This window comes from Eubalaena glacialis, chromosome 7, assembly GCF_028564815.1.
Source record: "Eubalaena glacialis isolate mEubGla1 chromosome 7, mEubGla1.1.hap2.+ XY, whole genome shotgun sequence".
Classification (NCBI taxonomy): domain Eukaryota; kingdom Metazoa; phylum Chordata; class Mammalia; order Artiodactyla; family Balaenidae; genus Eubalaena; species Eubalaena glacialis.
Genome location: NC_083722.1, coordinates 60,459,988 through 60,484,258, shown reverse-complemented (window position 1 = coordinate 60,484,258; position 24,271 = coordinate 60,459,988). Strand labels below are relative to the sequence as shown.

The following is a 24,271-nucleotide window of genomic DNA, read 5'->3' as shown; positions in this document are numbered from 1 at the left end:
TGGTCCACCAGGGAACTCCTTTTTAAAGGATCTCTCCAGCTACCATGTTGAAGAGCCTTTCACAGCAATTCAGGCAAGAGATGATAGCTCAAAGTGGTATCAGAGAACGAGTGATAAGAAGTTGGATTGTGGGTATATTTTGAAGGTAGAGACTCCAGGATTCCTAATGGATTCAATTGTGGAGTGTGAAAGGAATGGAGGAGTCAAGAATAGCTCAGGCAACAAGGAGCCGCTACCTAGTGGGGAAGGTGATGGGTGAAGCGGGATTTGAGCGGAGAGGTCAGCAGCTCAATGTGGAGCATGTTGAGTTTGAAACGTGCTGTTAGACATCCAAGTGGAGATGTGGAAGAAGCAGTTGGGTGACTTCCCTGGTGGCTCAGTGGTTAAGAATCCGCCTGCCAGTGCAGGGGACATGGGTTTGATCCCCGGTCTGGGAAGATCCCACATGCCGCGGAGCAACTAAGCCCATGCACCACAACTACTGAGCCCGCGTGCCACAACTACTGAAGCCTGCGCACCTAGAGCCTGTGCTTCGCAACAAGAGAAGCCACCACGATGAGAAGCCCATGCAACGCAACAAAGAGTGGCCCCTGCTCAACGAAGAGTAACTAGAGAAAGCCCGTGTACAGCAACGAAGACCCAATGCAGCCAAAAATTAAAAAAAAAAAAAAAAAGCAGTTGGATGTATTAATCTGGAGCTCTAGATGGAGCTCTGGGCTGGAGAGAGAAACCTGGGAGTTTTTATCATACAGATGGAATTTAAAGCAACAAGACTGCATGAGATCACCAAAGGAGTGAGTATAGATAAGAGGAACAAAGCCTGAGCCTAGGAGTCCTGTAATATTAAGTGGTCAGGAAAATGAGGAAATGGTGGAGGAGACTGAGCTAGTGAGGCAGAAAAAAACCCAAGAGAACATTGTGGCCCGGAAGCTATGTGAAGAAGGATATTTAGAAGGGGTGATCAGCGGTACCATATGCTGCTGAAAGGTCAAGAAAGATGAGGAAGGCGAATTTACCATTGGATTTAGCAACAAGGAGATCATTGATAAGAAGAATAAGAGCAGTTTCTGTGGAGTCATGGGGTAAAAGTCTGATTGAAGTGGGTTCTAAGGGCTAAGGGGAAGAGGAATCAAAGACAGCATATAAAGACAAATATTTTAAAGAGTTTTGCTGTAAAAGGGAGGAAAGAAATATAGCAGTAGCTGGTGAAGGAGCAGGGTTAAGAGAAAATGATCCAGTTGAAATCAATAAATGATTATATAGAGAAAGGAGGGAGAATTGTTGGAGCAATGTCCTCGAGTGGAGGAGAGGAAATGAAATCTAGTGCACAAGTGGCGAGATTGCTTTAGTGTAAGGGTATGGATTATTTGTCTATGATAACTGGCAGGATAATTATTATGACAGTGCAGGCACTGGAAGGGGGTATATGTGTTAGTGGAAATCTGTGGAAGTTCTAAAAGTCTCCAAGTAGGGGAAAAAAAAAAGAACACGTAACAAAGGATTAGGAGTCAGAATGACTTTGGATATCTCAGGGACAACACTAAAATCTAGCAGACAAGGGGTCAAGGCCTTGAAAAACCTAAGGGAAGATAATTTGCCACCTAAGAATTCTATACCCAGCCAAACTATCACTGAGTATAGACTACATGCATTTTCAAACAGACAAGGTGAGCTCGATATCTTCTGTTTGCCCCTCCAGATCCACTCTGCACCCTTCTCTATCCTTCTTTGTGCTCAGGTAGGTAAACCTGCATGGATTGCTTTGCTTGAGTTTTTTGCCCTCTGGCTTCTGGTAGGGTTGCAAATGTGAGACACTGGCAGGATACCGCAGGGCAGAAAGAGCGGTTAGTGCTGTGTTCCTTTACTCAAAGCCACAAATCTTGCTGATCAACACTTTTCCTATAGCTGCAGCTCTCTGGATTCTAGCAAACATCCCTTCCTTTTTCCCCTTCAGCCCTAAATCTTCCTGCTGTTGCTAGCCGCATCCCTTCGGATCAGTCACACCTTTGTAAATAGTTCCTTCATTAAGCTTTCATCTGGGCCTTGATTGAATACACAGGTCTCCAAAAATGTAGCCATACACTTTTTTCTCATAAAACTAATGGAGAAAGTTCTCCACTAAGATAAGAAAGAAGACGACACAGGAATGAGGCAGAGAATCTGCAGAACAATGGTGAAAGGAGATTCCAGGATGAAATTAGGAATCGCTTTTGTATTACGTACAAAGAACAACCAATTCCAACTGCAGCAGAAGGGATGGCAATGACAGTGCAGCAATTCCACACCCGCTGCGGGGTTTGTGGACCCGACTGAAGAGTGGGAGGGAGCACTGTTCACCTGACACACCCCACCGCGCCCAGCTGCAGCCTAGGGCTGCGGAGTGGGTGGCGGGAAACACTTCAGCCCGCTGAGCTCAGGAAGACTGGGTCTGCAGCACGGTAGCCCGCCGGGCCACCTGCGCACGCGCATTTCCCCCTCGCCGGCCGGCGGCCTGCTGCGCACGCGCAGTTCGCCGTCGCTCGCTCCGTCAGTCCCTGCAGGGCCTGGGCCCCACCCCCGCAGGCCCCGCCCCGCCGCCGTGCGCCGAACGCTGCATATCCGGGTTCTCGCGTCCGCCGCCGCCGCCGCCTGGCTCATTCAGCTTTGCCGGGACCGGTGAGATTCCCGACCAAGATGGCGGCTGTGGGGCGAGTCGGCTCTTTCGGTTCCTCTCCGGCGGGATTAACCTCGACTTACACGGGCGGCCCCTTGGCCAACGAGCTAACCTCGGGCAACGGCGGCGCCGCGGCAGGGGACGACGAGGACGGGCAGAACCTTTGGTAAGGACCGCACTCTTACCCGGTCCCCGCCGGTACCCCCGGGCCGGGGACGCCCCGGGGTCGCGTGCCCGCCGGAGCTCGGCGCCCGGCCCAGGCCGCCGCGTTCTCGGCCGCCCCCGCCCGGGCGCGCGAGGCCGGTGCCGTTCCTCCCGCGCGGGGCTCCAGCCTGAGCGTGCGCCTTGCTCCCCGCCAGGTCCTGCATCCTCAGCGAGGTCTCCACCCGTTCGCGCTCCAAGCTCCCCGCGGGGAAGAACGTGCTGCTGCTGGGTAAGTGCCCCCACTTGCTCCGCCCTGCGCGGTCCCCCAGCGTGGCCTGGGTCTGGGTCCGCCCGCCGCTCTCTGGCTCGCTTTGTGCGGACAGCCGGGGCTGGCCCCGCTCCGCCGCCCGACCTGTGGCTGACAGCTGGGGGAGGAGAACAGGGACCCCTGCCCCGGGACCTGCAGGGACCCGCCCTCCCCTGAAAGTTTCTCCTCCCCTGGGTGTGTGGGGTTGGCCCTGACAGCTTCCTCCGGGAAGGACAATGCGATAGCCCATCTGAGAGATTCTAGTGGCTTGGGGTTTACCTAGAAAATAAGGACGGTTTTTCTTTCATGACAAAAATTGGTAGCAGGAGGCTCTTCGCGATAGCTCCAGTGCAAATGGCATGCCATCAATATTTAATAGCCGGCTCTTTGTATAATTTACAGAAGCTAGAAATGAGACCTGGTGTAGTCGTGATAAATGTAATTATTTGATTCATCTTTTACGGGTACAGTGGGCTCGTGTTGCAGCTGTCTTTTTCGCTGTCACTTGTAATTCTGAAATTTGTACAGTGCAGTAAACGTTTACCTTTCTCGTTCAGTCCCTTCGGCCTGATGGGTGTAATAAAGAGAAATGGTCTAATGTCTCAAATCTCCTGATTGTTCTATATTCCCTATGCTCTCTGGAAGTTACGTATTTTGTTTCTTTACTGACTGTGGGGGTGGACGTGGAGAACAATTCACAGGTTCACATTTTTGCAGACTTAGCTCCAAAGTAACATAGAGATTCTTTCATATTCTTTAGATGTGAAAATTTGAAGTTGGCTTATAGGAGGATCGCTGAATTTTAAAACTTTGGTACTGATGTCTCAAGACTTTTTAATGTTCATTTAAAAACAGGAAGGGAAACAAAGAAGTCAAATGATACTTGTCAGGGTCCGCTTTTAATGGGAATGTTTAGATAGAAACAAATTATTTTTCATGAACTCTTGACAATCTACAATATATGATTCTTGGAGTTATTTATTTTAAGTTACTGGAGCTAGTTGAAAAATTAGTGTTACCTTTTATTTTTTTTGATATATATCACTTTATTTATTTATTTTTATTTTTGGCCGTGTTGGGTCTTCGGTGCTGTGCTCCGGCTTTCTCTAGTTCCGGCGAGCGGGGGTTACTCTTTGTTGCGGTGCGTGGGCTTCTCATTGCGGTGGCTTCTCTTGTGGAGCACAGGCTCTAGGCGCGCGGGCCTCAGTAGTTGTGGCACGCGTGCTCAGTAGTTGTGGCACACGGGCTTAGTTGCTCCACGGCATGTGGGATCTTCCCGGACCAGGGCTCGAACCCGGGTTCCCTGCATTGGCAGGCGGATTCTTTACCATTGTACCACCAGGGAAGTCCCTACCTTTGTTTTCAATGTGATTGAAAGTACCTACTGCGGATTCACCTGGGTTCATTCATGACCGTATTACATATTAGTCCTATGATCTTAAGCAAGTTCTTTGACTTCTATGACCCTCAATTTCTTCTTCCTTAAAATGGATGTTATAGAAATAATAATGCCTACTTCCTAGTGTTATGGGAAGAACTGAATGAGATAATGTTTGTGAAGTGATAACAGCACAGTGACTTTTTGTGATGAGTCTCTTAACTGGATTAGAAAATATTTTGTCAGAACTCTTTTTAAAAATTGAGTTAGTGCCTACGTAACTGATAATTATAGGGCAGAGATAGATTAGGATCCAAGAGCAAAAAAAAATGCAGAAAATGTTTTCAGGTTACTAGTTTAAACAAATTACTATTAAGTGCTAAACTAAAATGGACCTAACACAAAGTGACCTCATTGAAGTGGGTTATGTTTCAAATACTCTAAGTTAAATAAGACTTCTTTTCAAATACTGCCATTGTGAAGATAAGATTCCTGAATTTTGTTTTCATTTTATAAGTTCCTCCCAATTATTCCTGTGCATTAGATGTTAGTTACATGGTTCTGTTTTTAGTGAAACAAAAGTGACAGTTTTGTTCATTTATTAACGTTCCTACTTTGCACTGAGGTTGCACCATGCTTTTTTTTTTAAACCCTTTTTTTAATCTGCTTTTGACACTGGGTCAGTGCATATGGCTGAATATATTTAGAGGCTCTAGACCTCCATCCTTCCAAACTTAGAATAGATTAAATTTCCTTTTATATAAGCTTTTTTTTTTTTAATTTATTTTATTTTTTGCCCACACCATGCGGCACACAGGATCTTAATTCCCCAACTGGGGATCAGACCTGTGCCCCTTGCAGTGGAAGTGCAGAGTCTTAACCACTGGACCACCAGGGAAGTCCCTTATATGAGATTAATAGTTCATAAAGCTCCATCTAGTATCAAGTTATATAAGCTTAAAATTAAAAAAATTTTTTGAGTACTGTTACTATTGGGACTTTCATCAAAGTCCTTTTCAGCTTTGGAAAAAGCTGATAACAGATTTTTATACTGATTACATAAATAGGGTTAATTTTCTAGAATACCTCTAAAGATTTCTTAAAGACATTTTACCATCACATATTATGGCCGCATTCAGTTTATGCTGGTAGAGGGGAGAAATAGAGAAATAGGGATTGTGGTTTTCTTTGTTACGAGTTTGAAGGTGCTAGGCAGGAGGATGCTTGGCCCTAGTGTGTCTTTCATGAATTATGGTAATCTCTGGAGTCTTGTATTTAAAAAACCAAATCTAAGACTATAACAAGGTTTTACATTTCCAGCAACTGTATAGAATAGGAACATTGATCAAGGCTTAAGTACCCCAAACACAAATTGCAGTTTAACTTTACCTTGCTACACGGCCTCCCCTCCCACTGCCTGTGGGTGAAAGGGGTCAGAACTAGCAATGTGTGCATGTGTGTGAGCCATCCTCAAAGCATTTTCATACGAATCTTAGTTTGCCTCCTCTGTCCCCCTTTTCCCATTCCCCCCAAAACCTGGGAGATAGATGTTAACACCAATTATAGATGAGGTACTGAATCTTAGAGACCTGTTCAGTGAGTTTTCCGAGGTCACACAGCTTTTAAAGACCGTGCCTTCTGTGGCTCTGGCCTGGTTTTCCAACTTGATAGAAGTTCCTTGAAGGGAGGAAGTGCCACGTACTCTTCCTACTGCATAACTTTTTTAAAAGGCCATCTTTGAGTAAAAATACTAATGATTATTTTAAAGTAAAATCCAAATATTTGTTGCATTCTAGGATGTAGCTTAATGAGGGACACGTCTGTTGCCATGGCATTTGTGCTGAAGCAGTCATTTACTCTACCCGGGCCTGACCCCTAGTGAAACCCAGAAACACTATGGCATTAGCATTTAACCATTGTTTCATGAAAGATTTTGAGAATGAACTTGTTTGTTCTTAGTATTAAAAGGAAAAACTTTTTTAAAAAAATATTTATTTATTCATTTGACTGCGTTGGGTCTTAGTTGTGGCACGTAGGGTCTTTCGCTGTGGCGTGAGGGCTTGTGGGCTCTGGAGCGCACGGGCTCAGTAGTTGTGGCGCGCTGGCTTAGTTGCCCCACTGCATGTGGGATCTTAGTTCCGACCAGGGATCGAACCTGCGTCCCCTGCATTGGAAGGTGGATTCGTAACCAGTGGGCCACCAGGAAAGTCCCTAAAAGGCAAAATTTCTTGTGCATGTATTTTAAGTAGGATTTAACTTATAAATGGTCCTTTTAAGAACTGTTTTTTCCTCTTTATCCTTTATATTTAATCAAACTTTATTACAATGATTGTAATGATATGTATTTCAATAGCTGTTTTTGAGGGCACTTTCTCCATACCTTGGTTACTTAACCATGTTTTGATAAGAAAACTACCTAAGGAAAAATAACAACAACAATGATACCTAAAATTTATAGAGCACTTACCTGTACCAGCCACATAAGGATTGTTTACATACCGTGATTATCCCCTTAAAGATCAGGAAACAAACACAGAGCTGTTAAGTAAATTGCTGTGAGGTTACATAGCCAGAAAGGGGCAAAATCAGGATTCTCAATTGTGCAGCCTGGCTCCACTGGACTGTCTCTCTACAGGAAGAGAGCTTTCTTTGTAGGAAAAGCAAAAAGATGTTTAGCAGTTATTAAGGAATTTTATCTGATTCTCGTGATGTAATCTGTCTCACTGCAAAAAAATCTCACTGATAAAGATTAATTGAATTCATTGTCTGTGAAGATACATGTGTAGCCCTGGACCCCAGCACAGTGCCTGGCTTATAGATAAGACATCAGTATAACTTCCTGATTTAAGGCCAGCATGAATTAATGAAAACTAGTTGGCCCTTCGGTAAATCATGTAAGCCTCATCTTTCTCATCTGTAAATTAAGATATTTGGATTTAGTCATCTCAAGTCTTATCTCTTCTGACATTCTGTAATTATTTCTAATTGTAAAGCTTGTGAGTTGTATATTTTTAAAGAAATGTTTTGAGAACATATTGCAATTGCGTTTAAATTAATAAAGTATTTCTTTGTATACGTGGGCTGTTTGATTCCACTCAGGGAAGAAATCTCGAGTCTGCATTTTTCCCCGAAGGTGCTAATTCAGGATAGTGTGCAGCCAAAAACCCCACAAAATACTGAGCATCATCAGGAGTAAAACTGGTTTCTATTATGTTTGAATTATTGCAAGTAGGAAACCTCAGGATATACACTGGACTAGAGATCTGTTCAGAGAAGTGACTTGTCAAGGAAGTAAATGGTTTTCTGTGTGAGGACTTACTCTAAAAATAATGAGATTGTTCAGTCAGAAACTTAATTTTGGGAGAAGCTGGGATTAAAGATCCCCAAGGTTATATGACTTGTGGGAAACACAGATTTTTATCAGTAGGTGCTGTTTTCTGGCATGATTGGTTATGGGAATGTGAGGCAAGGAATAGTGTTACCACATATATGATACTGGACTGGTAATTTTCAAAGGATTAACGAAACTATTGCCTGTTATGTGTTACTACTGCTAAAAAATATAAAATGTTTTTGAGAGTCCAATGGCATATTGATATTTTATGATGCTCAGCAATTTATTAAGGCCACATAGTAAATAATCCAGGCTCTGTGAGCCATAATGGTCTCTGTTGTAACTACTCAACTCTGCCCTTGTAGCACCCAAAGAGCCATAGATAATGCATAAGTGGATGGGTGTGGCAGTATTTAGTAAAATTTTATTTACAAAAACAGGCAGCACCTCCCAATGCAGGGGACACGGGTTCGAGCCCTGGTCTGGGAAGATCCCACATGCCGCGGAGCAAATGGGATTGTGAGCCACAACTACTGAGCCTGCACGTCTGGAGCCTGTGCTCCACAACAAGAGGCCGCGACAGTGAGAGGCCCGCGCACCACGATGAAGAGTGGCCCCCACTTGCCACAACTAGAGAAAGCCCTCGCACAGAAACGAAGACCCAACACACCCAAAAATAAATAAATAAATTAATTAAAAAAAATAAATAAAACAGGCAGCAGACCAGATTTGGCCTGTGGGCTCATTTGTAGACCCCTGCTTTAGGCTATTACGGGCATCAATTTTATCAGTAAGCACAGGTGCCAGTTAATAGAGGTTTCTGGTTAATGGAATATGATGTTTGGCCCCTAATAGGTGCTCAGTAAATAAACGTTGGATGATTGATGACCAGCTTTTACTTTATTACAGCTAGAGGTATAGTTTCAATGCAGGTTTAAGAAATGTCAAGAGTGGTTCATATATTTCCCCTTAGTGCTGCTGTCAAAAACAGAAAACAGAGCTGGAAGAACTACAGATGTCGACCAGTACAGTGGTAATTCAGCTGGTGTGAAGTCCATGTGAGAGGTCAACAAAAGTACTTTGAAAATGCAAAACACACAGGAGCTTTGAGTTGGGAAAAAGAAAAGACCCAAGTTCAGCATGGGACTGTTACTATTGAGTGACCATGGACTAACATTTTGGGGCCTTATTTGTAAAGTCAGGGCAGTGGCTGTTAGACTTCACAGGTAACCTCTTTATTTATTTGTTCATCAAGCATTTATTAGAACGTGCTGTGCATAAAATGCTCTGCTGGGTCATCTGGAGGAAACGGGGCTCACTAGGTCCGTGCCCTCCAGGAGCTTATAACCTTCTGTGGGAAAAGACTCAAAAGTATATAGTAAAAAAATCAAATGTCAGTCTGAAATAATTGCTAAATAGCTTACATAAGTTTTTATGGAAAAGGTGGTATCTGAGTAAAATTTTGCTAAGTAGGGTGGGGAGGAGGACACTGCAGGACTAAGGGAACGTGTTGCTGTAGCTAAAAACCTGGTGAAAAGGCCCAGGGCGCTCAGGTGTGGAAGAGTCCTTAACTAGAGGCCCCCCAGGTGTGGGAGTCAGCCCTTCCTACCATTCGAAGCTGTGGGATTGTGGGCAAATTACAGCCTCCTAACTGAGATTCTTTCATAGTTCCTGGGATTAAAAGAGCTGAAAGAAATTATGTGTAACATACCTTCCTCTTAAAATTAGTATTCACTATTTTAAATTATAAAAGTAATACATGTTTCTTGCCAGAGAGAGAGGAAAAAAAATTTATGAGGATAGGAATGTTCATTTTTTCTATGTGTATATTTGTTTTTTAAACAAAATAGGCTCATACCTTGTATTTTGAAGTCAGATGTTTTTTCTTTATGTATCAGAGGGTTTTTTTTGCGTGGCAGTAGATATGGATTTCTTCCCTTTTAATGACTGAATAAAATATATGGCTCTATCATAATTATAAGATTGGTAAACAGATTATTATTGCTATACCCCATTTTCCACTTGCCAAATACTATCTTTGGGATAAATTCTTGTAAGTTGAATTGCTGGGTCAAAAGTATATATATTTTAAGTCTTTTTGTATATTACTAAACAGTATTTTTGGAAAGCTGTACCATTCTACATTCCCACCATCAGTATGTGAAAGTACTTGTTTGTCTAGCACTATTGCTGACATCAAGGATTATTCATTTTAATCTTTGCCTATCTGGTAGGTAGGTTAAAAATTCGCATGTTAATTTAAAGGCAATTTTATTGTAAAATATATTTCATGTTTGTTAATTAAGAACTATTGCATTAGTGTGACTTTGACCTTCTGGAGCATAGGAACTGTTAATAACCATTGGGATCAGAACTTGTTGGCCTTGGTGAATGTTTATTGAATTAAACTCAGTGGTTTTCAGTTCATGTCTAGTCAGGCTGCAAGAGTGAGAGAAATGATAAAGGAATAAGTTCTATTTTTTAATGTGATGTGGATTGCTGAATGATGATATTCAAAGGTAGGGCTTTGGCCAACTGATGGGGTGGGAGTATCATATATTATGCTTGTTACTTGAGTGTTCTGCTAGGTGCTTTACTATGTAGCATGTTCACTGTTTTGGAGAAGAGGGCTTTGAACCCCAGGTTACACAGCTGAGCTAGGATTCAGGGTTGGGTTTGTCTAACTTTCCACTGTCTGTGCACTCCTTGACGTATTGGAGGGAGGTAGTCTTGAATCACCGGGTGCAGATGCTACAGCTGGTTAAGTTTCTCCCTGCTCTTGCCGGCTGAGGCAAGGGAGGAGATGCTCTTTGTGAGATGGACAGCAGATCAAAACCCCCCACCCTATCTGGGTCATCAGATAATTTATGGAAGGCCATGAAGAAGGTCCAAGCCCAAAAGTACCTCCAGTGATGACTCCTCATGGCTCTTGTCACCAGAGCTTTCAGGTAAAATAGGATGATTTATTTTATATCATACAAAGCCAAATCAAAAATGTTAATTTTACAATGTTGGTATCTTACTTGGATATAGAAGGAATATGGCAGGTTAGAATTCTCTCTGTCATGATGCTGTGGACCATAAAGTTTCCTACAGAAGCGTGGAAGTGTGAATCAAAGGTCTGCATAGAAAGCAGGCATCAGGCACACAAACCTGTGCTGAGCAAGAAGAGTACAGTGCTTCAGCTTTCCACAATAGCAGGAAAGGAAACTGGGAGGAAAGGGAGGCAGAGTGCTGCTTAATTTTACCTTTTGTCATCCCTGTCTGTCTTGAGCTGGGGGGAGAAGACTGGAAGCTGCTCCCGATCAATGACAGTGATAATAGTGTGGAGGAGCATTGCTGGATTTAAATCCTGACCCTTCTTTAGCAAATTGCTTAATCTTTCAGATTATACTGTTTGCCTTTTAGGATTATCATGAGGATTGTATGAGGTAATGTTTGTAAAACACTTCAAACAGTGGCATACATGGGAAGTGTTCAAGATAGCTGTTGCTAACGTATTGTGTGTACTTAGTGTTCTGACTGCTCATTTTCATGATTCATGTTTTTATGTTATCTTTTTAAAACACTGTTGATGTCTTATAAAAAAATTTTTTTCTAGTGTATCACTGATCAAGGAGGTATGAATTGTAATAGTCAAAGAATTTTAAATCCATCACTTTAGAGATTGCCTGGATTTACCTCCCCCTCTGTTTAGAAGACAGGGAGCAAATGGAAATACCTGACTTGTCCGGGTTCACACATCTAATGGTGATGATGTTATAGTTGGAAATCACATCTCCTAGATCTTCACGTATTTAATTCATTAATTAAATTATCATTATTAAGTTTATGGACAGTACATCGTATTGTTGAATTAGATCTTTTGAGGACATAAAACAATATCATGAGCACACCTTTACCTCTATACTGTTTTGGTGACTTTGTGAGGAGTTTTTCTTTTGTAATCAATTTGGTTTTCAAATTTGAGCTGAGAAGTGAGAGTTGATGGCTGTTACTGCTTTATGGTAAAACCGAAGTTCTTTTAAGTGCTTGGACCCTGTACTTGGTTCACTCACAGAGAGTGACTTATTTGAATAGGGTTCAGACAAATAATTTGAAATACAAGCTTATTTGCTATGGAGAATTTCACTGTAATTGGATCAACAAATCTTTCCTCCTTTTGGTCCATCCACTAGGACAGGGTTTGGCCTATAGACTGTTTTAGTATGGCCAGCAAGCTAAGAATGGGGTTTGTTCGTTTTTTACATTTTTAAAGAGTTGGGGGGGGAACTAAAGATAAATATGTGACAGAGACCTTATGTGACCTGCAAAGCCTACAATATTGCTGTCTAGTCCCTTACAGAAAAAGTTGCCCAGTGCGTGGATGAGGACATGAAAATAACTTTATTATAATAGAATTTGATCTAATGAAAAGTTACAGTTTTTTAAAAATTTTTATTTTATGTTGGGGTATAGTTGATTAACAATGTTGTGTTAGTTTCAGATGTACAGCAAAATGAATCAGTTATGCATATACATGTATCTATTCTTTTCCAAATACTTTTCCCCTTTAGGTTATTATAGAATATTGAGCAGAGTTTCCTGTGCTATACAGTAGGTCCTTGTTGGTTATCTATTTTAAAAATAGTTGTGTGTACATGTCAATCCCAAACTCCCAATTTATCTCCATCACCACCCCCCACCCCCAACCCGCCCGCCTTTCCCCTTTGGTAACCATAAGTTTGTTTCATTCTATGAGTCTGTTTCTGTTTTGTATATAAGTTCATTTGTATCATTTTTAAAATTAATTAATTTATTTATTTATGGCTGCATTGGGTCTTAGTTGCTGCACGCAGGCTCTCTCTAGTTGTGGCGAGCAGGGGCCACTCTTTGCGGTGCGCAGGCTTCTCATTGTAGTGGCTTCTCTTGTTGTGGAGCACGGGCTGTAGGTGTGCGGGCATCAGTAGTTGTGGCTTGTGGGCTCTAGAGCACAGGCTCAGTAGTTGTAGCGCGTGGGCTTAGTTGCTCCGTGGCATGTGGGATCTTCCCGGACCAGGGCTCAAACCCGTGTCCCCTGCATTGGCAGGCAGATTCTTAACCACTGCGCCACCAGGGAAGCCCCACTGTATCATTTTTATAGATTCCACATATAAGTGATATCATATGATATTTGTCTTTATCTGTTTGACTTACTTCAGTTAGTATGATCATCTCCAGGTCCATCCATGTTGCTGCAAATGGCATTATTTCATTCTTTTTAATGGCTGAGTAATATTCCATTGTATTTCATTCTTTTTAATGGCTGAGTAATATTCCATTGTATATATGTACTGCATCCTTTTTATCCATTCCTCTGTCGATGGGCATTTAGGTTGCTTCCATGTCCTGGGTATTGTAAACAGCACTGCAATGAACATTGGGGTGCGTGTATCCTTTTGAACCTTGGTCTTCTCTGGATATATACCCAGGAGTGAGATTGCTGGATCATATGGTAGCTCTGTTCTTAGTTTTTTAAGGAACCTCCGTACTGTTGTCCATAGTGACTGTGCCAATTTACATTCCCACCAACATAGGAGGGTTCCCTTTTCTCCACACCCTCTCCAGCATTTATTGTTTGTAGACTTTTTGATAATGGCCATTCTGAGTGGTGTAAAGTGATACCTCATTGCATTTTTTTTTCCCTTTGGCTGCATTGGGTCTTCGTTGCTGCGCGTGGGCTTTTCTCTAGTTGTGGCGAGCGGGGGCTACGCTTCGTTGCAGTGCACGGACTTCTCATTGTGGTGGCTTCTCTTATTGCAGAGCACAGGTTCTAGGTGCGCGGGCTTCAGTAGTTGCGTCACACGGGCTCAGTAGTTGTGGCTCACAGGCTCCAGAGCGCAGGCTCAGTAGTTTTGGCACGCAGGCTTAGTTGCTCCACGGCATGTGGGATCTTCCTGGACCAGGGCTCGAACCCATGTCCCCTGTATTGGCAGGCGGATTCTTAACCACTGCGCTACCAGGGAAGTCCCTCGTTGTAGTTTCGACTTGCGTTTCTCTAATAATTAGCTATGTTGAACATCTTTCTATGTGTCTCTTGGCTATCTGTATGTCTTCTTTGGAGAAATGTCTATTTAGGTCTTCTGCCCATTTTTTGATTGGGTTGCTTCTTTGATATTGAGCTGAATGAGCTGTTTGTAGATTTTGGAGTTTAATCCCTTGCATCATTTGCAAATATTTTCTCCCATTCTTGGGTTGTCTTTTCATTTTGTTTATAGTTTCCTTTGCTGTGCAAAAGCTTTTGAGTTTAATTAGGTCCCATTTGTTTATTTTTGTTTTTATTTCTATTACTCTAGGAAATGGATCAAAAAAGATATTGTTGCGATTTATGTCAGAGTGTTTTTCCTATGTTTTCCTCTAAGAGTTTTATAGTGTCAGGTCTTACATTTAGGTCTTTAATCCATTTTGAGTTTTTTTGTGTGTATGGTGTTAAAGGATATTCTAATTTCATTCTTTTACAGGTAGCTGTCCAGTTTTCTCAGCACCACTTATTCAAGAGACTGTCTTTTCTCCACTGTGTAGTCTTGCCTCCTTTGTTGTAGATTAATTGACCATAGGTGTGTGGGTTTATTTCTGGGCTGTCTGTCCTGTTCCATTGATCTATATTTCTGTTTTTGTGCCAGTATCAAACTGTTTTGATGACTGTAGCTTTGGAGTATAGTCTAAGTCAGGGAGCCTGATTCCTCCAGCTCCGTTTTTCTTTATCAAGATTGCTTTGGCTATTTGGGGTCTTTTGTGTCTCCATACAAATTAAAAATTTTTTTGTTCTAGTTCTGTGAAAAATGCCATTGGTAATTTGATGGGGATTGCACTAAATCTGTAGATTGCCTTGGGTAGTATAGTCATTTTGACAATATTGATTCTTTCAATACAAGAACATGGTATATCATATCTTTGCATCTGTTTGTGTCATCTTCAATTTCTTTCATCAGTGTCTTAGTTTTCCGAGTACAGGTCTTTTGCCTCCTTACGTAGGTTTATTCCTAGGTGTTTTATTCTTTTTGATGCAGTGGTAAATAGGATTGTTTCTTTAATTTCTCTTTCTGGTCTTTCGTTGTTAGTGTATAGAAATGTAGTAGATTTCTGTGTACTTATTTTGTATCCTGCAAATTTACCGAATTCATTGATGAGCTGTAGTAGTTTTCTGGTAGTATCTTTAGGATTTTATATGTATAGTATTACGTCATCTGCAAACAGTGACAGTTTCACTTCTGTTCCAATTTGGATTCCTTTTATTTCTTTTTCTTCTCTGATTGTTGTGGCTAGGACTTACAAAACTATGTTGTATAAAAGTGGCGAGAGTGGACATCCTTGTCTTGTTCCTGATCTTAGAGGAAATGCTGAATTTTCTTAGCTTTTGCTTGTCAAATCTGAATGAGAACCTTGCTGAGTAGAGTATTCTTGGTTGTAGGTTCTTCCCTTTCATCACTTTCAATATATTATGCTGCTCCCTTCTGGCCTGTGGAGTTTCTGCTGAGAAATCAGCTGATAACCTTATGGGAATTGCCTTGTATATTATTTATTACTTTTAATATTTTTTCTTTGTCTTTAATTTTTGTCAGTTTGATTGCTATGTGTCTCAGCATGTTCCACCTTGGGTTTATCCTGCCTGGGACTCTCTGTGCTTCCTGGACTTGGGTGACTGTTTCCTTTCCCATGTTAGGAAAATTTTCAGCTATTATCTCTTCAAATGTTTTCTCAGGTCCTTTCTCTCTCTCTTCTCCTTCTGGGAACCCTCTAATGCGAATGTTGGTGTGCTTAGTGTTGTCCCAGAGGTCTCTTAGACTGTCTTCATTTTTTTATTCTTTTTTTCTTTATTCTGTTCCGTGGCAGTGATTTCCACCATGCTGTCTTCTTATCCGTTCTTCTGTCTCATTTATTCTACTATTGTTTCTTTCTAGTGTATTTTTTATTTCAGTTATTTATTGTTCATTTCTGTTCGTTCGTTAGTTCTTCTAGGTCTTTGTTAAACATTTCTTGTATCTTCTCGATCTGTCCCTCCATTCTTTTTCCAAGATCTTGGCTCATCTTTACTATTATTACTCTGAATTCTTTTTCAGGTAGATTGCCTATCTCCACTTCACTTAGTTCTTTTGGGGTGTTATCTTGTTCCTTCATCTGGGACATTTTTCTCTGCCATCTCATTTTCTCTAACTTACTGTGATTGTGGTTTCCATTCTGCAGCCTGCAGGGTTGTAGTTCTTCTTGCTTCTGCTGTCTGCCCCCTGGTGGATGAAGCTGTCTAAGAGGTTTGTGGAGGCTTCCTGGTCAGAGGAACTGGCCCTTGCCCTGGTGGGTGAAGGTGGGTGTTTTCCCTCTGGTGTGCAGGGTTGTGTCATGGAGTGTGTTTAGTGGGGAGCTGTGTGCTCAGGAAGACTTTAAGTATTAGTCTGTCTGCTGATGGGTGGGGCTGTGTTCCCACCCTGTTGGTTGTTTGGCCTGAAGCGTCCCAGCACTGGAGCCTACAGGCTGTTGGGAGGGGCCAGGTCTTGGTGAGAAAATGGCCACCTCCAGGAGGGCTCACGCCCCTGAGTACTCTCCAGAACTACTGCTGCCGGTGTCTTTGTCCCCGCAGTGAGCCACAGCTGCCCCCCACCTCTGCAAGAGACCCTCTAATACTAGCAGGTGGGTCTGGTCCAGGTTCTTATGAGGCCACTGCTTTTTTCCCTGGGTCCTGATGTGCATGAAACCTTGTGTGCGCCCTCCAAGAGTGGAGTTTCTGTTTCCCCCAGTCCTGTGGAATTGCTGCAGTCAAACGCTGATGGCCTTCAAAGCCAGATTCTCTGGGAGCTTTTCCTCCCATTGCCAGACCTGCAGGCTGGGGAGCCTGACGTGGGGCTCAGAACTTTCACTCCTGTGGGAGAACTTCTGTGGTATAATTATTTTTCAGTTTGTGGGTCGCCCATCCAGTGGGTATGGGATTTGATTTTATCGTGATTGTGCCTCCTCTTACTGTCTTATTGTGACTTATTCTTTGTCTTTGGATGTAGGATATCTTTTTTGGTAGGTTCCAGCGTTTTTTTGTTGATGATTGTTCAGCAGTTAGTTGTGATTTTGGTGTTTTTGTAAGAAAAGGTGGGCTCACATTCTTCTACTCTGCCATCTTGTCTTGGAAGCTCTAGTTATGGTTTTTGTTTTTTGGTTTTTTTTGTTTTTGTTTTTGTTTTTGCTGTGCCCCATGGCTTGTGGGATCCTAGTTCCCTGACCAGGGATTGAACCTTGGCCATCAGCAGTGAAAGCATGGGATGCTAACTGCTGCACCACCAGGGAATTCCCTGATTTGTTTTAAAAACACCTTTAAAATATGCCCTCTTTAAGAAAACCTAATATAGAAATGCAAATTTAGATGAACTATTTAGAGAATAATTTTAACATCCTCACTAAAGAGTGCTTTGTAGAAGGGTTTTCATCTTAGTCTGTTTAAACAGGAACTCTCTACTTGTACAAGTATATGTTTACAGATCATTAACTATTTGGCTGGCACACTTAATGCTGGTGTGTCTGTTTCACTGCCAGCTGAAGGCTGAGGAACTGAAGATAAAACTTTCTTAAAGTTCATAGATGTTACGTAGGTGCATTCTTTCAGCATTGTTTGAAGCCACACAGGCCCCATTGCCCTACTTGCCACCCTAAAGGTATATTAATTGGGTAGAATGAAGTATGTATGTAATTCTTACTATATTTTACTCATACTATTAGGCTCTGTGTTTTGTTTTCCAAAAATGACTTGGAATTTAATGGCTTTTGTTTATTGAATGGTTAGGCCGTTAAAGATGATTTTTAAATGTCCATCAATTCCAAACATAGGCATCCTGAATTTTAACATTTTTTGATCATTCTAATTGTATAATAGAATAAAGAGGAGGTTCATGACAGACTTTTTAGTATCTTCAAACTTAGTTCAGCTTGGCTGTGGCAAGGCAGCTCGGTACAGTGACTAGAAAGTTTTCCTAAGTTTAGTGAAGGAGGTATGTTTTATGATCTGTTATTGATGAGAGGGAGCCGCTTGAATTCTATAGATATGAGTGATGAATTATTATAGTAGATTGTGGTAAAGGTCCAGGATAAGCAATGACACATGAGGTATAGTTATGAAAACAGAGACTCCATGTGGTTGTGATTAAGAAATAAGAATGTTGCTAAAGGATCTTCTCTGTATAGGACAGGTGCTATAGAGTGAATGAGTCCCCTCAAATTCATGTTGAAATTCTAACCCCCAATATGATGGCATTAGGAGGTGGGGTCTTTGGCAGATGATTAGGTCATGAAGGTGGAGCCCTCATGAATGGGGTTAGGACCCTTACAAAAGAGATGCCAGAGAGCTCTCTCACCCGTTCTGCCATGTGAGGACACAGTGAGAAAACTGTCCCTGACCCAGGAAGCCAGCCCTTACTAGACATCAAACCTGCCAGCACTTTGATCTTGGACTTCCCAGTCTCCAGAACTGTTAGAGAAATACATGTCTATTGTTTAAAGCCACCCAGCCTATGGTGTTTTTGTTATAGCAGCCCAAAGAGACTAAGATATGGTTTCTGGTTTTGGTGAGCAAGCAAGCAAGTGCCCGTTAAAAATGGGATAATTTCTTTCCTGTAAGCATCTTAAAAGCAAGGACTTTATATCTTGCTTACTGTTAAGAGAACTTGCCCAGAGAGTATTTGTTGAAAGAAGGGGACAGACGTGACACACTGAAGGAAACACAAATAAGCTGACACACTACAGTGAAGTATATGAAGTGTGTGGTATGTTGTGGAAGTACAAAGGAGGGTGCTTAACCGGACTTCTGGAGTCAGAGAAAGCTTCTTAGAGGAGACTAAACTGAGACAGGAAGGATAAGGTAGAGTTCTCCCAGGTGCAGTGAGGGGAGGGGAAGAATGTTCCAGAAAGAAGTGAAAGTGTGTGCGAAGATTTAGAGTTGAGAGAGCGAGGCCTCTCTGCTGCACTGGAAGAAGTTGTGAATGGCTGGAGCCTAGCGTGCAGGTAGTGGGACATGGTGAGAGATGGGCAGGAAAGGTGAGGGGGCCTTTGCAAGGGACATTGGCCTTTACAGTTTGCCCTTTACTGCGAGAACAGCAGGAAGACCCTTAGGGTTTTTTTTCTGACATTTTATGAAAATTCCAAACATACGGAAAAGTTGAAGGAATTTTACAGTGAATATTCATATACCCAAACCCAGATTCTTCCATTAACATTTAACTATTTTTGCCTTATCATATGTGTCCCACCATGCAACTATGAAAAAAAATGCATTTCAAAGTAAATTGCAGATGTTGGTATATTTCCCTTTAAATACTTCAGCATGAATATCATTAACTAGAATCCCTTTCAGGGTCTTAAGAGGGAGAGTGGCATGATTGTTTCAGGAAGATCACTCAGCTGCAGGGTGCAGAATGGATTAGAGTGTGGTATGAACTTGGTGAATGTTCACTTTTGAGTGGTATGTTTATGTAGTGAGAGAAGAGAACTGGGAGGCCGATGGGTTAAGACAGAGAGAAAAAGCAGTCTAACAAATAATGTGGTTGGAAGATGTGTATAACCCTAGAACAAGACTATATCTTTGCAAATACCTCAGATGAGATTTCTAGAAAAAGTAGGTAACAAATGAGATTTTGTTTACAGAGTATGTCTTCATTGGCCTTCTTAGACGTTTTAGGAAATCTATTTTCAGATGTTTACATTTGCCATCAAGACAAATCATGTCAGAGTTCATTTAGATGTTAAAAAAAAAAAAGTGACAGCAGCAGAAAATGGTCATTATAATTGAGGCCTAAGACTTATTTTAAAATGTGTTAAATATGAATGTTTAATTTTCAACCAACTATAATTTCCAAATGTCATTAAAGTTGAAGAGGGGAGAAATTTTGTTCCCAGAAAGATTTTGTTTTGGCAAGCAAAGTGCGTCTTCAAACATCTTGAGAATCTTCTCTGTTAGTTAGGTTTAGAATATTCTTGAGAATAAGATATTCTTCTGTTTTTCTTCCTCATTATATTTTCTTCTGAGGACAGAGGGGAGTTGCACTCTTGAGAAGGTTGACTTGGATTCTCTTGGGAGGTTTGGATTACTGTCACCATGCTCCCACAGTCTTTGTGACAGTGGCCTGGCCTCAGTTTCCTCATCTCTAAGTAGAGAGGATGTCGTTAGAGTTCCTTATAGCCCGTGTGTGTTTATGAAATGTTCTTTATTCTCATTGTGAACACTTGTAATTTGTTACCAGAAATGAGAAATTTCAAATCACAGAATGGGAGGAAAAAATCTCTAGCTACCATATTTACCATATAAAAATCTCTAACTACCATATTTACCGTTTTCCATTTATTTGACTGTATACTCTTTTTTTCCAAATTTAATGTTGTAAAATTTTTCTTAAAATGGGTCCCCAAGGTTTAAAATTCCAGGAGAGAAGAAATTACTAGTATAGTAAAACAAACTTCATTCCCAATCCTTAGAGGTAGAATCAGGAGAATGGGAACATAACCATCCATCACTCAGAGGCTGCCCACAGAGAGGAATGCATTAAATCATTTTCCTTTTTCTTCTGAAAATAAGTGACCCCTGGAAGCAGGAATGTCTTATTCTTTTGTCATAATACAAAAATAATAAGCAGTATGTTTAATAGTCTTCTAAAGATTTAATTATTGTTTATTGTATATTGGAAAGAGGGTGCTTTGGAGTTCAATTCATATGAATTCAGATCCTGGCCTTGTCATTTCCTACCTGTTTGAGACTTTGGATAAGATACTTTAACAATTCTGAGCCCCAGGTATCCTCAAATGGGAGGTAATCATCGTTCCGCTAGAGTTGTGGTTGTGTTGGAATTACTGCTGGTTAAATGCATACGGTAGGCACTGTGTGTTTGCTGCTACTGCTGCTTCCATAGAGATGGAAGCAGAAGCCACTGATGGTTCTGTTTGACTAGGCTGTGGGCGAAGGGAGGTAAATTACAGTCCTTTAATTTTTCTTATATAGAAGCACATTGATGGACTTGAAATTTCATCTGTTTTCTGTCCTGACTTCTGAGGCTTTTGCATTAATGCACACTAAAGTTTAAAAACCCTCCCGGGACTTCCCTAGCAGTCCAGTGCTTAAGACTTCGTGCTGGGACTTCCCTGGTAGCACAGTGGTTAAGAATCCGCCTGCCAGTGCAGGGGACACGGGTTCGAGCCCTGGTCTGGAAAGATCCCACATGCCACGGAGCAGCTAAACCCGTGTGCCACAGCTGCTGAGCCTGCACTCTAGAGCCCACGAGCCACAACTACTGAGCCCACATGCCACAACTACTGAAGCCTGCGCGCCCAGAGCCCATGCTCCACAACAAGAGAAGCCACTGCAATGAGAAGCCCGTGCGCTGCAACGAAGAGTGGCCCCCGCTCGCCGCAAGTAGAGAAAGCCCACGTGCAGCAACAAAGGACTAACACAGCCAAAAATAAATAAATAAAATAATTAAAAAAAAAAAAGACTCCATGCTTCCACTGCAGGGGGCATGGGTTTGACCCCTGATCGGGGAACTAAGATCCCGTATGCCACAAGGCACGGCCAAAAAAAAAAAAGAAAAAAAGAACCCTCCCTAAGTGGGTAAGGGGACAGAATTTGCATTCGTTCATTCAGGGATTTGTGAAACTTGTATTAATATCTTGGCATATTTTTTTGTTGTTTGAGACAGTCTATCAGTGGCTACTGTGTAGGAGGATTAAGAATATACTTTTCACTATGAAGAGTTAATAGACACTGGAGATGCAGCAGTTATCAAAACACAAAAATGCCTGTTCCTCTGGAGTTTTGGGGGGTAGGGAGTGACTAAGCAAAAAAAAGAAAAAGCCGTATTATGTTAGTAAGTTCAGTGGAGAAAAAACAAGAAGCAGTAGGGGTGTTGGGAGGTTGTGATTTTATTGATTGATTGATTGATTGATTGAGGTTGTGATTTTAAATGAGGTGGTTAGGGACAACAGCCTACCTGAGGAAGTGATATTTGAGGGAAGTTACGAAGAAGCTTAGGTAACACATAGAAGAGTATGTTCTAGATAGAGGGAACAGTGGATAAGGGCCTTGATGTTGGACTCTTTTATTAATAATTATGTAAGTGAATGTTTGGGGGGGAAAATGCAAGATAATGATATTAATACTTCTGTGCATATTGAAATGTGAGTTATTTATGGGACATCCAAATAATGATGACCAGTAAGTAGTTCAGGAGAGACTGAGGCTGGAAGGAAGTCTATGAGTCACCAGATTATAGGTGGTATTGAAGTCTTGTGTGGAGATTCCCCTAGAATTATATGTAGAGCGAGAAGAATAGAGGTCTGAAGAAGGAACCCTGGGAAACACAAATGTTGGGACGGGGGGGGGCGTGGAAGCTTGCAAGGAAGACTTAGGACCAACCACTGAAAGGTAAGTGGTAGAACAGGAGGGGTGGCGCGACTATAGCTGTGGCAAGGGAGGGACTTCTCTGCCCTCTGTGTTTTCCCTTAACCTCTCTGCCAGCTCCCAGCCAAATCAGCCTTTGAGTCCAGCTGTCCCACCACACCACTAATACTTTAGTTCAGGCCTACCTCATTTCTTGCTGGGACTCCAGTAATTGTCTATTATCTAGTCTCCTTACTCCCAAACCTACCCTTGTCAGTCACTCTTCCACACCTTTGTGATAGCAGTCTTTCTAAAATACCTAAATACTGCCAGTGACTCTTCAGGATAAAGCCTAACCATCTCAGCCTGGCATAAGATACCCTTCGTGATCTGGCATTCCCTTTTTATTGTCACTTTCTGGCTCCTTTTCCCCCTCGCGTTCTAAATTTCATGCATTCAAATTATTTGTCCTTTCTAGAAGGACACTTCTTTGTCTCCAGGCCTCTGTATATGCTTTCCTACTTCCTGGAATGACTAACTCTCTATGGTTCATTAACACTACAAGATCTGGCTGAAGTGCTACTTTCTGTGCAAAGCCCTTTTTGACTTCCAAGCAAATCCAGGATCTTCCCTTTGGTCTGGTTTCCTGCTTGTTGCACATCTCTAGTGCAGTCCTAATGACAATATCTTGAAATTGTCTTCTGTTTGTTTTCCCTCTCCAATTTATGAGCTCCTAGGACAGCAACTTTGACCTGTGGATCTTTGTATTCCTAGTGCTTGGCTTAGTGTAGTAAACGTCTAAGTAACGTCTAAATGTCTAAGTTCTCAAAGTGTGGTCCTTGGACCAGCAGCATCAGCAACACTGGAAACTTGTTAGAAATGCAGAGGCGTGGACCCCACCCCAGACTTACTGACTGAGAAAGCCAGGAGGTGAGGCCCAGCAGTGTGTTAATTTAACAAGCCCCCCAGGTTATCCTGATGCATTTTGAGAACCATTAGTCCAGTGAAATGAATGATGGTCAGCATTCACTGGGGAGGAATAAACTCTGGTCTCATGATAAGTGGGGGTGGCCCCTTCCACTTGCAGTCAGCCATCACACTGTGCTGATGGGTGCAAGAACTTAGAGTGGTGAGCGTGTGCAGCTACAATTGACAATATTTTTGGTACCATGAATTTGGGCTCAAAATCTATTCTGAGCTTATTGACTTAAACCTTTAAAGTTAGAATTAGATAAACTAAAAGGAAGACACGAACTTATTACTTAAGGAATCACTCATAATCTTACCATCAGAGATAACCAAATTATCGATGATTATTTCTAACGGATATTATTATGGTTTTATTCTTTTTGCTTATGCTTAAGATTACGAGTATATATATTTTTCAGAAACTTTTGTATATAAAATATATATTTGAAATATTAAAAAGAAGTTGAAACAGACTCAAATTTTTGACCCTTTTAAAGATACGTTGGGACTTCCCTGGTGGCGCAGTGGTTAAGAATCTGCCTGCCAATGCAGGGGACATGGGTTCGATCCCTGGTCCAGGAAGATCCCACGTGCCACGGAGCAACTAAGCCTGTGGACCACAGCTGCTGAGCCCACGCGCCACAGCTACTGAAGCCCGCGCACCTAGAGCCCGTGTTCCACAACGAGAGAAGCCACCGCAATGAGAAGCCTACGCACCACAACGAAGAGCAGCCCCTGCTCGCCGCAACTAGAGAAAGTCCACGCGGAGCAACGAAGACCCAGCACAGCCAAAAATAAATAAATAAATAAATTTAAAAAAATAAAATAAAAAATAAAGATACTTTTTCACTTTTTAACATCTAAAGTGGGAATTAAAGAGATAAGATAAATGCTGGCTCATATTAAATGAAATTTTATCTGACTAATTACTGCATATTTTTATGGATCTCTATATATTATACTTCGAAAATTCTTAGTGAACATTGTATTGTTGATTTAAGCTTCTATGATAAGTCTGGGTACTAAGTGTTTGCTTATAATACATAACACTGTTTCTGTGGGGTAATAAGTTTTCAATTGGTGTCATTTTAACTTAGAAGACTCCTTTCAGGAAAGTAGCCTGTCTTAAG

At 41.8% G+C, this 24,271-nt stretch overlaps 1 protein-coding gene across 1 annotated transcript in view; it reads left to right on the top strand.

The window, feature by feature from the left end:
- The first annotated feature begins 2,578 nt into the window (after nt 1-2,578).
- Nucleotides 2,579-24,271, top strand: part of DYNC1LI1 (dynein cytoplasmic 1 light intermediate chain 1) — a 46,096-nt gene continuing 24,403 nt past the window's right edge. The window contains exons 1-2 of the mRNA XM_061195230.1: nt 2,579-2,819; nt 3,013-3,086. Coding sequence (XP_061051213.1) covers nt 2,674-2,819; nt 3,013-3,086 — 220 coding nt within the window. The 5' untranslated portion in view covers nt 2,579-2,673. The remainder of the gene's footprint in view (nt 2,820-3,012; nt 3,087-24,271) is intronic.